At 61.5% G+C, this 12,716-nt stretch overlaps 5 protein-coding genes across 5 annotated transcripts; 2 read left to right on the forward strand and 3 right to left on the reverse strand.

Moving 5' to 3' along the window:
- Positions 1–235: 235 nt before the first annotated feature.
- On the reverse strand, positions 236–845 carry A1Q1_02577 (uncharacterized protein; the record flags this gene model as incomplete). Its single annotated transcript, XM_014323839.1, has 2 exons — positions 236–584; positions 715–845. 2 exons carry the CDS (start codon positions 843–845, stop codon positions 236–238), a joined length of 480 nt encoding a protein of 159 aa, XP_014179314.1.
- A 415-nt stretch (positions 846–1,260) lies between these two features.
- Positions 1,261–2,096, forward strand: A1Q1_02578 (uncharacterized protein; the record flags this gene model as incomplete). Its single annotated transcript, XM_014323840.1, has 2 exons — positions 1,261–1,681; positions 1,780–2,096. The coding sequence occupies 2 exons, from the start codon at positions 1,261–1,263 to the stop codon at positions 2,094–2,096; spliced, it is 738 nt and encodes a 245-aa protein (XP_014179315.1).
- Positions 2,097–2,641: 545 nt separating this feature from the next.
- Positions 2,642–4,356, reverse strand: A1Q1_02579 (uncharacterized protein; the record flags this gene model as incomplete). Its single annotated transcript, XM_014323841.1, has 3 exons — positions 2,642–3,826; positions 3,883–4,140; positions 4,195–4,356. 3 exons carry the CDS (start codon positions 4,354–4,356, stop codon positions 2,642–2,644), a joined length of 1,605 nt encoding a protein of 534 aa, XP_014179316.1.
- Positions 4,357–4,639: 283 nt separating this feature from the next.
- A1Q1_02580 (uncharacterized protein) lies at positions 4,640–5,889 on the reverse strand (the record flags this gene model as incomplete). The annotated part of the gene is made up of 2 exons (XM_014323842.1): positions 4,640–4,859; positions 4,904–5,889. The coding sequence occupies 2 exons, from the start codon at positions 5,887–5,889 to the stop codon at positions 4,640–4,642; spliced, it is 1,206 nt and encodes a 401-aa protein (XP_014179317.1).
- A 3,468-nt stretch (positions 5,890–9,357) lies between these two features.
- Positions 9,358–12,352, forward strand: A1Q1_02581 (uncharacterized protein; the record flags this gene model as incomplete). The annotated part of the gene is made up of 3 exons (XM_014323843.1): positions 9,358–9,547; positions 9,636–12,045; positions 12,142–12,352. 3 exons carry the CDS (start codon positions 9,358–9,360, stop codon positions 12,350–12,352), a joined length of 2,811 nt encoding a protein of 936 aa, XP_014179318.1.
- Between the last annotated feature and the right edge of the window lie 364 nt (positions 12,353–12,716).

Raw genomic sequence — 12,716 nt, forward strand, 5'->3', positions numbered from 1 at the left:
TTAGAGATAGAGTGGTAGACGTAAAACTGTCAAAACAATGATGGAATCTTGATTCTTGGCAAAGTGTTGCTGCTTTTGCGAAGATCTGTTCTCAACTTGCGGCTATGCCCCGTTTTCTGACCTCTGCTCGAGGAGAGCCGCCTGGTAGACCGTCCTCAACTGCAGGGATGCGCTCAGCGCCTGCGACGCTTCGCGGGCACGCAATGGTCATGAGATGTGCATGCTAAGAATGTGTTTATATCGTGTATCCTCCGTCCTTGCTCTGGGCGTGGAGTGCAGACCAGACACCACGCGCGCTCTCGTTGCCCGGTCCGGCCTCGAGCGTATCGTTCTTCAGATTACGGATCTTGGCCCCAGACGACTCGAGGAGGATGGCGACCTTGTTCTGGATCTGGTTCGCCTGCAGCCCGTTCACGCAGATCACCTTGTCCCGCCCGTTCACGTAGTGTCCTCGGATCACCGCCGCCTTGCCGCGCGGCAGCTTGCGGACGACGATCTCGACATCGGGGTTCTGCGCCGCGAGCTCGGCAAAGGGCTTCGCGAGGTAGGCACTGGCGTCAGCTTGGTCAAAGGCAAACATGAAGCTGAGGGGTGCGTGATGGTGTCATTCTGCTATCTCAAACAGGATGTGGACAAGTGGTAGCCTAGACGTAGAGCAGACAGGCCCAGAAACACAGCTTCCTCGTGGCTTTCTCGGAGACGCCTTGGACTTACCGGATACCACCCTGTGCGGGCGAGTCGGCGTCGTAGTCGAAGATGAGCTTGCGAATCGGCTTCTCAAAGTGGTTGTACCCCGGAATGGAGACGGAGCGGAGCTTTCCGGCCTGCTTAATGATGGCGGACATGGCGGGCCGAGCCGATACGGCGATGAGAGGAGAGGGAAGGAGAGGTGAAGGGTCGAGACAAGGAAGGGGAAGGGAAAGATGTCGTCCGGCAAGTGATCGAACGAAAGGTGTAGAGTTGGAGCTAGTGTTCCGTCGTAATCTCTGTGTTCCAGTCGAAGCGCTGGCGAGGTCGTGGACGAGTCAAGCTAGTGTTTTGGAGTTGCAAGCAAACAAGGCAATGTTCGCGCGAGCATAAGACGAGGGAGTTCGACTTTTCGTCCGAAACCAGGCGGATGGATCAGTTCCCACGTGGATTTGCTTCCGTACAGCATTTCACCAGTCCTCCACCCAAGCTCTACTGCACGAGATTCACTGACCATTATTGTTGACACAACGGCCTGTCTCATTTGACCATCCAAAAGGAGCACTCGACGCCATGGTGCTCCCCCGCACAATCGACCCGTCACCGCACGATCCGCTCCTTCTCCGGCCCCTGCCCCCGTCTCTGCCCTCGGATCCCTCAGCCCTCGTCTCCGAGCTCGCCTCGCAACTCCACACCTTCATCGATGCCGAGGGAGATGTCGACCCGATCCTGCTGAACACGCTCTCTGCGGGCGTGCGACACGCGACCCGCTCTGCTCAGACGACGGTCAATGCTGGCCGAGTGCACTCTGCCGAGGCGCGGGCGGGGCTCGATGCCGCTGACGCGGAGCTGAGAGCCGTCATGTACGAGTTGGGCAAGGTGCGCGAGGCCATCGCCGAGTGCGACGCGTACGTGCCCGAGTACGAGAAGCTGGATCTTGTGCCGGAGGATGATTTCCTGGCCTCAGTTGAGCAGGAGGTGTTGGCTGGATTGCGTGAGTACTTCCCTTCCTTCCCCATCTTCGTAACATCCAGTTCTCGCGATTATCACACCAGCTGTGGATTCTGCGACCAAGCTGACACCCAGCCTCAGACGAGCAGGAGAAACACTACGCCCTTACCCTCCTCCGTCTCGAATCCGAGCTCTCAACCCTCGTGGCGCGCGAAGGGCTCCTCGCCGACCTGACAAAGGAGAGAGACTCCCTCGTACGGGCTAGGCGCGAGGTGCGCGCCAAGTTCGACGCCGTCGACGTCTGGCTCGCCGACTATGCCAAGACCACGAACGCGATGGCGAGCAAGATCAGGGACGTGACGCGGGTCACGAACCCGCCGAAACCGGTGAAGAAGGAGGGCGAGGCGAAGGGCGAGGCGAAGGAGGAGAAGGAGGACAAGATGGAGATGGACAAGTAGACTTGTTGTACGAATAAAAGACCAGGCGTGGGGTCTGGGAATGTATCAATACCACATGGAATGATCGTGTAGCTGGCCAGCTGGGCGAGCACGGAGGGACGGGATGGACGAAATGGACGAGGGAGCGAACCCAGGTCGGTCAGCAGACGGCCGCTCGGGGCGAGTCTACGTCTTTTTTGCATACCGTTACAACTAATACACATTTCTAAACAGCTTTTAAAGCTCGGAGTTGTGGGGAAAGAAAAACAGGCATGACTTGGGGGAGAGAGGGATTATACTTGTTGCGTTTCCCATGAGCATGAGGGGTGTTGTGGGCGTGTGATGTGGGCGTGGGTGGGGTTGCGTACGGGGCATGGATGGGGTGCGTGTAGTAGTGCGTGATTCACGTGAAAGGAGGGGAGCGGGTGAAAGTGGTGAAGACAGTGTGGGGGGGGTGGGGGGGGAGGGTGCAATGTGTATTGTGGGGGTCTCAACGAGTGTTGCAGTAGTGTTGCGAGGTGCGCGACGTAGGTTTGGCTCAGGCGGTGTTGCCCTCGCCTCTACTCCTAAATGTGTCCTCCGAGGTTCCTCCGCCTCGCAACGCTCGCAGCCGTGGGCGCCGTAACGCTGCTCTCGCGTTCGCGCTCGCGCTCGCCGCCGAGCGATGTGCGCGGCCGCACCATCTTGCGGTTGGCCGGATTCGTGCTCGGCAGATCACGCATGCTCGACGTCTCGGGCCGCGTCGAGCTGTTCCACGGCGGGCGCTTGCCGCCCACGGGAACAGAGCCCGCCATGGCGGGGGGCAGGGAACGGCGCACACGACTGGCCGGTCGCACGGTCACATCTTCGCGAAGCCGGTTTGCGAACTTTGCATTCGCGTTGCCCGCCGTCGTGGGTTGGGCGCCGAGGGAGCGGCGCACGGTCGGCTTCGTTCCCGCGCCAGTCGCTGGCTTGATGCGCCGAACGGCTGGACGGGCATCGCCCCGGAACGCAAAGGACATGACGGACATTGACTCGCTGGCGTCGTCCCCTGCTTCGGAGAGGGGATGGCGGGATCGCTGCAGTCGCGTCGGACTGCCGTCGCCGTCCTTCAGCGGCACCCGCGTGGGGGACGGCTCGGCCATGTCCTTTGTCGGGCTATTTGAGGGCGGGAGCTTGGTCGGCGTCGCATTCTCGGCCACTCCGCCTAGCGTACTGCGACGCGGGAACCCGAGCGACAGCCTTGGCGCTGCGGCGGGCGAGGGGGTGGGCCTCGCCTCGTGCCACTCGTGCACCTTAACGAATTTGTACAGGTTGCGCGTCTTGAGGCTCTGGTGCCGGCGGCTCATGGCGGACATGCTGCTCATACGGCGCGCGGCCTTCTCGCTCTTCTCCCTGTTCTCGCTCATCGTGCTGATCGGCAGCGTCGTCGTGCCAATCAGCTCGCATAGGAGCGACACGTCTGTGAACCGCACGACCCACAACTCGGTCGACTTGCCCTTAAGAATGTCGCTGAGCCGGTGGTGGCTCTTCCGCTCCTTCAGGGTGGGCGCGCGTCGCTCCGACGTCGCGGCCGTCGCCTTGGCAGACGATTCGGAGACGAGAAGACGATTTGGCTTGGGCGCCATCAGTGTCTTGTTCTTCTCGAAGCCGTCGATGCGCGCCCAGGCGTCACGCGTCTTCTCGCGCTCCTCGTTCGTCGATTTTTCGTCCTCGATGCTGCGCACAATCTTCTGCACCTCGTCCACCATGGCCAGCGTCGCTTCGTACTCCTTCGTCGACGGAGACGTGTTCTGAGGTCAGCTGTTGTCGAAAACGGTCAGCTTACGTAGAGCAGGTTCTGGAACAGCAGCGGGTACTTGAGTAAGCGCTGGAAGGGCTTGGAGAGCGCAATGCTGAGCCCAGGCTCGCCGCGCTCAGCGGCCAGCTCCTCGAGACTCTGCAACAGCTTGCCAAGGCGTCCCAGCTGCGTCTCCTCGAGACGGCGCGAGGAGCGGCGCCCGCCCTGCGCAATCGTTTCAGCCATGAGCAGTGCCTCGTCGATCTGCGCGAGCGCGCGCTCCAGGTGCAGAATGTACGTCGCATACTCGCGCAGAATGTCAGACTGTTCGTCAGTTGGAGGCTCAATCCCACAACTTACATGGGACGTGAACACATTGGCGAGGGAGCGGACAAGGGGAAACTGCTCGTTGTAGCGCTCGCGCAGCGCATCGATCTGCTTGATGTGCCCCTCCATGATGCCCGTGGACACGACGGTGAGCACCTGCTCCAGGTCATCGGGCAGCGTGACGGGCCCGTTCATTACGGACGAGAAGGAGGAGCGCGACGTGATGCGCGAGTGACCGCTGTCGGTCCCGCGCGCGTGGAACGAATTTCGGTGCTTCTGCGTGCCGATCGACGTCTGCGTCGCCTGCCGCGACATTGGCGGTAGGGGCGGCTTGGCCGTGTCCGTCGATCGAGTCAGCGCCGCGTAGGCATCGGCACGCCCCTCGGGCGAGGACGAGCCATGGTGCTGCGGCGGAGGCGCCGACGGTCCTTGTTGCCCCGGTACGTGCTCACGGAACGATTCGGTAGAGAACCGCGCGTTAGACGAGAACTGAGCCGCAATCGGGAGGTAGGGTTGGGATCCGCTGGCCGGGGAAGGTTGCAGGGGAGAGGAGGAGGTCTGGAGGTGTTCGTGCGAGCCGGATGATGTCGAGGGTGATAATGTGCGCGTCAGCGCTAGTGGGTCGGGAAGTGCCAGGCTGGGGTCGTCGCGGGGAGGAAGAAGTGTCTTGCAAAATGTCTCGTTCAGCAACAAAAGGTCTCGGACGTATCTGGTATCAGCGGCGGTACACAAGCAGACTCACTTCTCTTCACTGTTGATAATCTCCCAAAGAACCTCTTGGCGTGCGCGCTCTCGGGGGCCGAGGTTGGCAATGAGCTCTTCGTCCATGATGGCGCTCCAGCTCTCGGGCTGGGGGAGGTAGCTCTTCTCAGACATAGCGTCGTTGTCTTCCGAGTTGTCGGCGAGGAGGCTGCTCTTTGTTGATTTCGTCGGGCTCTCGTCGACGTTGGACAGTGCAGACTTGCGGACCTGGTGGCTCGTGGTGGAGCTGGAGCGGGAGAGCTGCTTGCTGGGTGACTCTGGGCGCGAGTTGGTGGAAGCAGTTCTGTTGAGGAGATGGCGAGTGGGAGACCCAGATTGCCGACGTGAAGGCACTCGTGCAGGGAGCGTCGCGCGTCGCAAGTCTGTTTCGCTTGCTGTCGGCGGGGGCGTGTCTGTCCCTCGCGACGGGCTCTGAAACGCGACCTTCTTGACGTTGTCAAAGCTCACGCGATGCCGCGGCGAGCGTGCACTCGCGCGGTCCGCCGCGCCGCCGACAGTCGCAACGGCGCCCCATTCCCCCATCCCATCAGACGCGAGCGGAATGTCGGGAATGGAAGGGAGAGAATGCGAGTGGTGCTGCGGCTCGTCCTTGGAAGGCACGGCGGGGGCGGGTTTCGTGTCCGAGTGTGCATGCGATGAGGCTCTGCTCGCGACACTTGCGGAACGCGCGTGCCGCGTTGCCGCCCGCGCCGCCGTGCTGCTGCCTCCACCTGAGTGCTTGGTGTTGCTCTGTGCGCTCGCTGTCGAGCTCGGCGTCGGGGATCGCAGTGCGGCCTTGGTGACGCCAGTGACGCTGGCCAAGCCCGAACGGGGCCGCAGGGACGGTTTGCGCTTGACGCGGACAGTGCTGTCGTCGTCATCTGGGACAGGCTTTTTCTCGTCGAAACTGGGGCGAGGTCGTGATTTGCCCGGTGGTGGGCCCGTGCCAGGCGCAGCGGGCTTGAAGCGCGAGAAGAGCGACTTCATGGCCGGCGCGCTGGGCCTGTGCGGAGATGGACTCGGGGGGTGGAAGGGGAGGAGGGAGAGTCGGAGGGGTCGTCAACGGGGTGGGATGGCGGATGATGGAACGACGAAAGGCGAGGGAAGACGTCGTTGCGAGTAGGTGGTGTCGTGATTTGCTGTTTCGGGTTACTAGGTTACTGGGAGGACGTTGTGAATGGGTTGGATTGCAGGGTGACTGGCGGGTGACGGGCGTCGGGTCGGTGACGGAGGAGGATGAATGGCGGAGGTAGAGGGTGACTACGGTGGTGCTACGGTGGTCGAGAGAATGGTGCTACTACCAAAGGCTTACAATGGCGAATGCCGTGAGCAGCGAGCGAGCGAGTGAGTGAGAGATCGGCTCGGAAGCTTGTTTCAGCCAGCTGCCAGCCCATCAATCGACTCACAGTACAAGTGTTACTTCTACGGCCCGGCTTATACCACTTCATACGCCATGCCCGCGCATGCACCGGAGGGGGGCGAGCCTGTAACGTCTGTTGACGCCAGCACAGAGCCTCGCGCTCAGGGAGAGAGAGCCTTTCTTTCAGGCGCGCGCTGACCCTCTGTCCTGCCTGCCCTCTGGGTGGCGACCGAGCGAGCTGACCACTGGCAGAGTCCGCGTCGGTGCTCGAGGAAGGGCATGAGCACCGCACCTTGTCTCCTCCTCTGTACCGGAGGATTTCCACACGCGATGGGAACGTTGTGCCCAGCACATGGGAGTTAAGGTTCTGATCGCTCCCCCCAAGATTGAAGAGAATCATTCTTGCAGTGAGAGAGCTGCAACATGGATCCAAGGGTAGTCGACGACCCGAAACGTCCGTGTGCATTCAGCTAGGGCGCTGCTATGGCTTGGAATGCAGGGTGAAGCTAAGGGTCCACAAAGCCATACCTGAGGTAACCTGCCGCCTTGCTGGTAGCCCAAGGTTCCAGCGAGTCCTTCTGTGATGCGAGAGAGCTATGTATGCACACTTGGAACGTGTTGACCTTCACGACGGAGCGATCGCAACGTCATGCTGTTCTTCGCATCGCATTCAGAGGTGACATTTGGTAATGATGAATGGTGGGCCGAATGTCAGCATGCTCAGCAAAAGGCACCACGCGACCCACCGCGCGCTGGGCGCTAGTCAGCTATAGTCTGGCCGTACGGGCCGTTCACCGACCGCCTCCGTCTCATACGCCGTTGCGTTCCTTGTCCCCGGCTCTGTCCCAAACACACATACCAAGCATATGTATACAACTTGACATGCCCGCTGCCCGCTCCTTCTGTGTACCCTTTCTTCTGTCCCTCGTCCCGTTGTTCCCAAGATCCCCATCTGGCTCTGCGGGCACACAAACACCTGGCCGTGTGTGTTCTTGGAACTGGTACGTTGTTCTGTACGTGATCGCTCAGTCGAGTCTGGGCTGTCTGGGCGGGCTAAGACTGTGGCACCGCATGTTTCATGTACGCAATCGCCGTGGCTCCTGCGTTCCAGACGATCCAGACCAGCTCCTGCCCATGTCTTCCACCCGTCAAGGAAAACTGCCTCTGCGCTGCGCACTGCGTACGCTACAGTACACTTCATGTGCCACTCACAGAGCACGTCAGTCCGCACCTCGCGGGCACCTCGGTCATGGCCACCTCCAATCGACATGCAGCACCGGACCAGCCACTCCATGAGCAGCCAGAACGCGGGTTCTGGAACCCGTTCCGTACAATTCATCTTCGGATTGGGTTCAAAGTCAGCCCACCGTTGGTCTTTTCCGTATTCTGCAATGTTTGCTTGCTGTCGACCTTCATGTACTGTCAATACAAAGCGTCGCCGAGCTCCTGGCATCCTGACTGGGGGCAATGCCTTCTTGCGGAGAAAGACATTCCCGTCTCGCCGTTGGCCAGCAGATGAAGGGTAAGGACAACCGGCTGATCGGCTCCCCGGCTCTTTACAGCGCCCCGGTTTGTACCCCTCGACCTCGCCAAGAGTCTTGACTGTGGACGACTCGTCATCTCGGCCGGCGATCACCAAGTACGGTCCAGGTCAAGCGAGGCGCCATGTATGCTGTGTTGTGCATGTGCCTGGGATTTTGTGGCTGCAGTGGTCGTGCTCGGCTTGGTTGGGAATAGAGTTGTATGGCAGCGTTGCAGAGCAATAAGGGACGGAGCATCTCTGACGTCATTGCCGGCTGACTGGTTCATGGCGATGATCTCCATTAGGAAGGTGCATGAGATTGAATCCTAATTGAATTCCAGGGACGGACTCAACTTTTTTGTAATGAGACATTAGGCGAGACGACGAATCACCAGTGCGCTTTGGGTGGATGACATATGACGCTCTACTCACCCGGTTGTCATTCGTGCCGTCCATCGCATGTCGTACGCTCGATGTCGGAACGACGTCGCTGCCTGCGCGCCAGTGTCAGCATGCATGAGCAGCCTGCCAGTACTAGTGTTGTGCAGAGGTGAAGATGGAGGAACAGCCTCACTGTGTTTGACAGTGGCGAGCCTGGATGCTCGGGTGAGCCGCCTGGCGCCGGCGCCGCCGCTCACTCAGGCATGCAGCCAATATGCAAGCTTGCTTCCCTGCGCGACCCTCGGCCCTCATCCATCTCACCGCCGTCATCATCGACCTGACCCTCGACAACTGACTGACCCTCAACTCCACTCCTACACTTTCCCTTCGTTGCATAGCATTCAAACCCAAACACAACACACAACCAACACCAAAAAGAGAACCCCTCGTGTCCTTGTCACCACTTTCCTTGATCCCTCGATTCCAACAAACCACGAGACTACTGCAGAGTATCCATCAGTCATTGGCCACTTGTCGTCGATCAACATCCGACTTTCATTACCCTTCCAAACCCCAGCTTGGCCGCTTCCGGACACCTTACCCCAGCGCCCCATCCCCCCTCACGCGCGCCCATACGCCTGCGCGCCATCGATACGTACCCTCGGACTGGCCTGCACCACGAGCAATCCGGCGACCCGCCCTCCCCTTGAGCAAGCGACCCGCTGACATACGTCATTTTGAGAGTAGTAGCTTGCCGCAGAGAGACCCCCTGACTAGCTGGGCACTCGACCCCAACCGGCACCCAGGAGCCAGGACCCAGGCCTTTTTTGTCTCCACACACCCAAGTCCTCAGTTCGGTATTCTACCACCCTCCCGCACCGCACTCCGACATTACACTGTCGTCACCACCACCCACCTACCAGTCGTCGTCGTCGTCGTCCCCTCACTCTCCTTCTTTCACATCCATTGCATCTGTCAACCCACACATCTCGCCGTCGCCATCCACCCACACTTCGTCAGCACCGCACACCCCCGACTCGGAATCGATAGTATCTCTCTCGTTCGCTGGCCATCCGGCCCATCCAACAACATCGCCATCCTCGCGAGCTTCAAATCAGCTGCAGCTTTTCCTGCAAGTCTGTAAAACAACCGCTGCGACAACCCCAACCACACACGCCAGCCCACCGGCACCATGGTCGGGCTGTTGGGCCGACCGTCGAGGTCATACAAGGATGTGGAGCACAATGTCGACGGCCTCGCCCCCGCCGGCTCTCGTCCGTATTCGGCGGGCATCGGCGAGCCTCCGCAGCCATCCATCAACAAGCTCACCAAACGAGCTCCGTCTGGTGCCGGGGGACACACCGTGAAGACATACCGGCCATGTAAGTAGCGTGGAGGCGGTGGAATGACCAGGGGGTGGCTTCTTCCCTGGCCGCGGCGCCGCGAAGGCTGAACAAACTGACATGACAGCTCTTACGGAAATGCACTTTAAGCGCCAGCAAATGCATGACCCGTTCTCGACATCTGCGTTCAACCTCGGACGGAAAAACAAGGAGCAGGCGCGGGCGGGACAGCGGGCCGAGCTGGACCACATCCTGGAACCGGGTTACAAATCGAGCTTCAACTATGATGACGAGTCGACGAGCGTCGCCGGCCCGAGTCGGTTATCCTCGGTTCGCACCGCCGGCGGTCTCAGTGCCCTGTCGCGAAGAACAAGGGACAAGCTGAACGGCGAGGACAACATTCACCGCTCGGGTTCGACGGCCAGCTTTGCCAACGGGAATGCTGCCGGAGGGGCAAAGAAGTCGGGCGTGTACCTCGACGCCACCGGGCGGCTGCACGACACTGAGTACGACCCGTTCGCGGGCGTGGCCGAGCTGTCGCGACGCAGGTCGAGACGGCGGGGAGCTATGCGGAATCGACGCAACTCGGCGAGCTCAAGCGACACGACGTCGTCGAGTGAAGAGTCTGGCCAAGGGCGGGGCGCGCGGACACTCTCTCGAGGCTCGATGACGGATGATCCAGACCGCGACCGGGAAGAGATCCGCAGGCGGCTGGATCAGGAGCGCCGCAAGCTCGACGAAGTCTCGGGGTATGCGGCCGCGCGGCGCAGAAGCATGATGAGCGACCGAGCCAGCGGCCACTACAGTGGTAGAGGTACGCCAAGTGTACGGTCTGGCTATGAGGACGCTGGCTCGCTGCACCCGAGCATCGCGCCGTCAGGCATGACGTCTATCACGGACGGTCGCACGCCCCGGGCAAACCAGCCGTCGCCACTGTCCCCGACGCTGTCCAAGTCGAGCAAGGCGCAGAGTGCCGTGTCGGGTGGCTCGGGTGCCAGCTCGCGTGCAGCCGAGTCGCAGAAGAGCATCGAGGACTCGCCGCGCAAGCACACGGAGACCGTCCACTCTTCAATGCCGCGGACTCAGCGCTCGGCGTCTGACCGGACCATCACGCAGAAGATGAAGGATCTGGGCCAGGCGCAGGACTCTGGAAACATATCCGACGACGAGGCCGAGGGCGACAACGGGTTCCAGGACGCGACCGACGATGTGAACCACGTCGAAGAGGAGGGCGCCGTCGAGGAGGAGCAGCCGCCGCCAAGCTACGAGAGTCACCAGCCCCCGCCCCAGCCCGGACGCGAGGCGCCGCAACCCCAAGAGCCCCAGATGGAGGAGGAGGGAAGCGAGTCCGAGTCCGGTGACGAGTCCGGGGAGGAGACCGCGTCGCCACTAGACCGGGAGCGCGACGTGCGGTTTCACGAACCGCAGATGGAGCGCATCACGTCGCTGCAGTCGCCTCAGCACCCGTCACATGAGCCCATCCGGCGAGTGCACTCGCACACTCAGACGCCCTCGCACCCAAAACACCCTCGGTCGGTGTCGTCCAAGGGCCGCCTCGAACGCCCCGCTGGCCCAGCCCGGACACAGTCGCACGACTACGAGCAGCGCCCGCTGTACGCCGAGGTCGACATGGTGCGTGAGCTACCGCTGCTGAAGCCACGGCCTGCGAAGCAGCACTCGCAGGAGGCCGCCATCGAGGTCATCAAGACGTACACGCGGGAACCGAGAGAGTCGAGAGAGGCAAAGGAGCCCCCGCCAGTACCGAAGAAGGATAAGGGCCCGACGCGGGTAACGGGCGGGTTCGAGTCGATGCCGCTACCAAAGCAGCGCGTGACAGGGTTCGAGGCGCCGCGGCGGCCCTCAGGCGCTCCGAGCGGGCACTCTGTCGCCGCGTCTCACCTGGCCAGTTCACACCTGGCAGGACGGGCGGGGAGTATTCGCTCCGGCGTCTCCGGTGACTCGGACGACCACGAGCGGAAACGGCGCCCAAAACCCGCCGAACGCCCGCGCGAGCAGTTGTTTCCCGAGACCCCAGCCCAGATGAAACGGCGCGAGGAGCGGGAGCGCCGCGAGCTCCGATCAGGCAAGACGCCAGCCGGCCGATTGGCAGCCGACAGTGTAGCCACCTCTTCTCGGTCACGTATCCTGCCCGAGATTGAGATTGTGGACGACGACGACCCGCGCATCATCTTCCCGACCAACGGGCCCTCGACACAGAGCATAGCGCGAGGCCACACGTTCCGCGCCCCGTCGCTTTCGCTGTCCAACTCGCACTTCCCCGGCGACCATAGTGGCCCCACCAGTCTGCGGTCCGACCATCGGCTTAACGACGACACGTCCTCCCGCTCGATAGCTTATCACGATAGCAGCAAGGCACCCAGCGCTATTATAGAGGAGAGCGGCGGCGGATACCTCCCCTCCCGGTGGGCGAGTGGCGATAAGGCCCTCAGGCTCACCGAGGAGGAGAAGGAGAGGTACCGGCCGCGCGAGTGGGGCGGGCGTAAGGGTGATCTTGGTGGGAGGCCGGATCAGTGGCAGTGAGTAACGCGGAGCGAGCGCAGCGAGCGTTGCGTTCCGTACAACGCGACAACGCGAGCAAAGCGAGTGTTGCGTAGCTTGCATAGCTTGCGTAGCGAGCAGAACGTTCCGTACGGAGACGGCTACCTCGATGCTCGGCCTCGCTCAGCTTCGCTCAGCACATCGCAGTACAACCATGGCGGCAGCGCTGACCCCAGCCCGACCGCGAAGGACGAAGTGAAGCGGGGCGTGAAAGATCTATCGACAAACGCCCGCTTCAGCATGTTCCGCGCCAAGAAGAAGCTCCTCAGGAAGGCCGACTGGTAGTCCCTTTGCATCACTCTCATTCCGTCGTCCACCTCGCCGTCCTTGATCCGACCAACGGTAGCAGGTGCAAGTGGCGGACATAGCATGAAGCGTATATCCTCAAGACGAGGGCAGTAGCCGCCCTCTTCACCTCCGTGACGGGGTAAGCACCACAGCACCACAGCACCAAAGCACCACAGCAGCGCCGCCTGACGCCGCCTGACGGCGGCGAATAGACAACAATTGCATCTCTAGACGTTCCCCGACCCATAACACTATCCCTACGCTTTGGCCCGCACATGGTGGCCTTGGCGGTTGCATGTATCTTTTCTTGCCCTTTCGAGTGGGCTGTGAGCGGCGAGCGGAGCGAGCAGCGAGACAGTGA

The sequence above is a fragment of the Trichosporon asahii genome, assembly GCF_000293215.1.
Source record: "Trichosporon asahii var. asahii CBS 2479 unplaced genomic scaffold scaffold00051, whole genome shotgun sequence".
Classification (NCBI taxonomy): domain Eukaryota; kingdom Fungi; phylum Basidiomycota; class Tremellomycetes; order Trichosporonales; family Trichosporonaceae; genus Trichosporon; species Trichosporon asahii.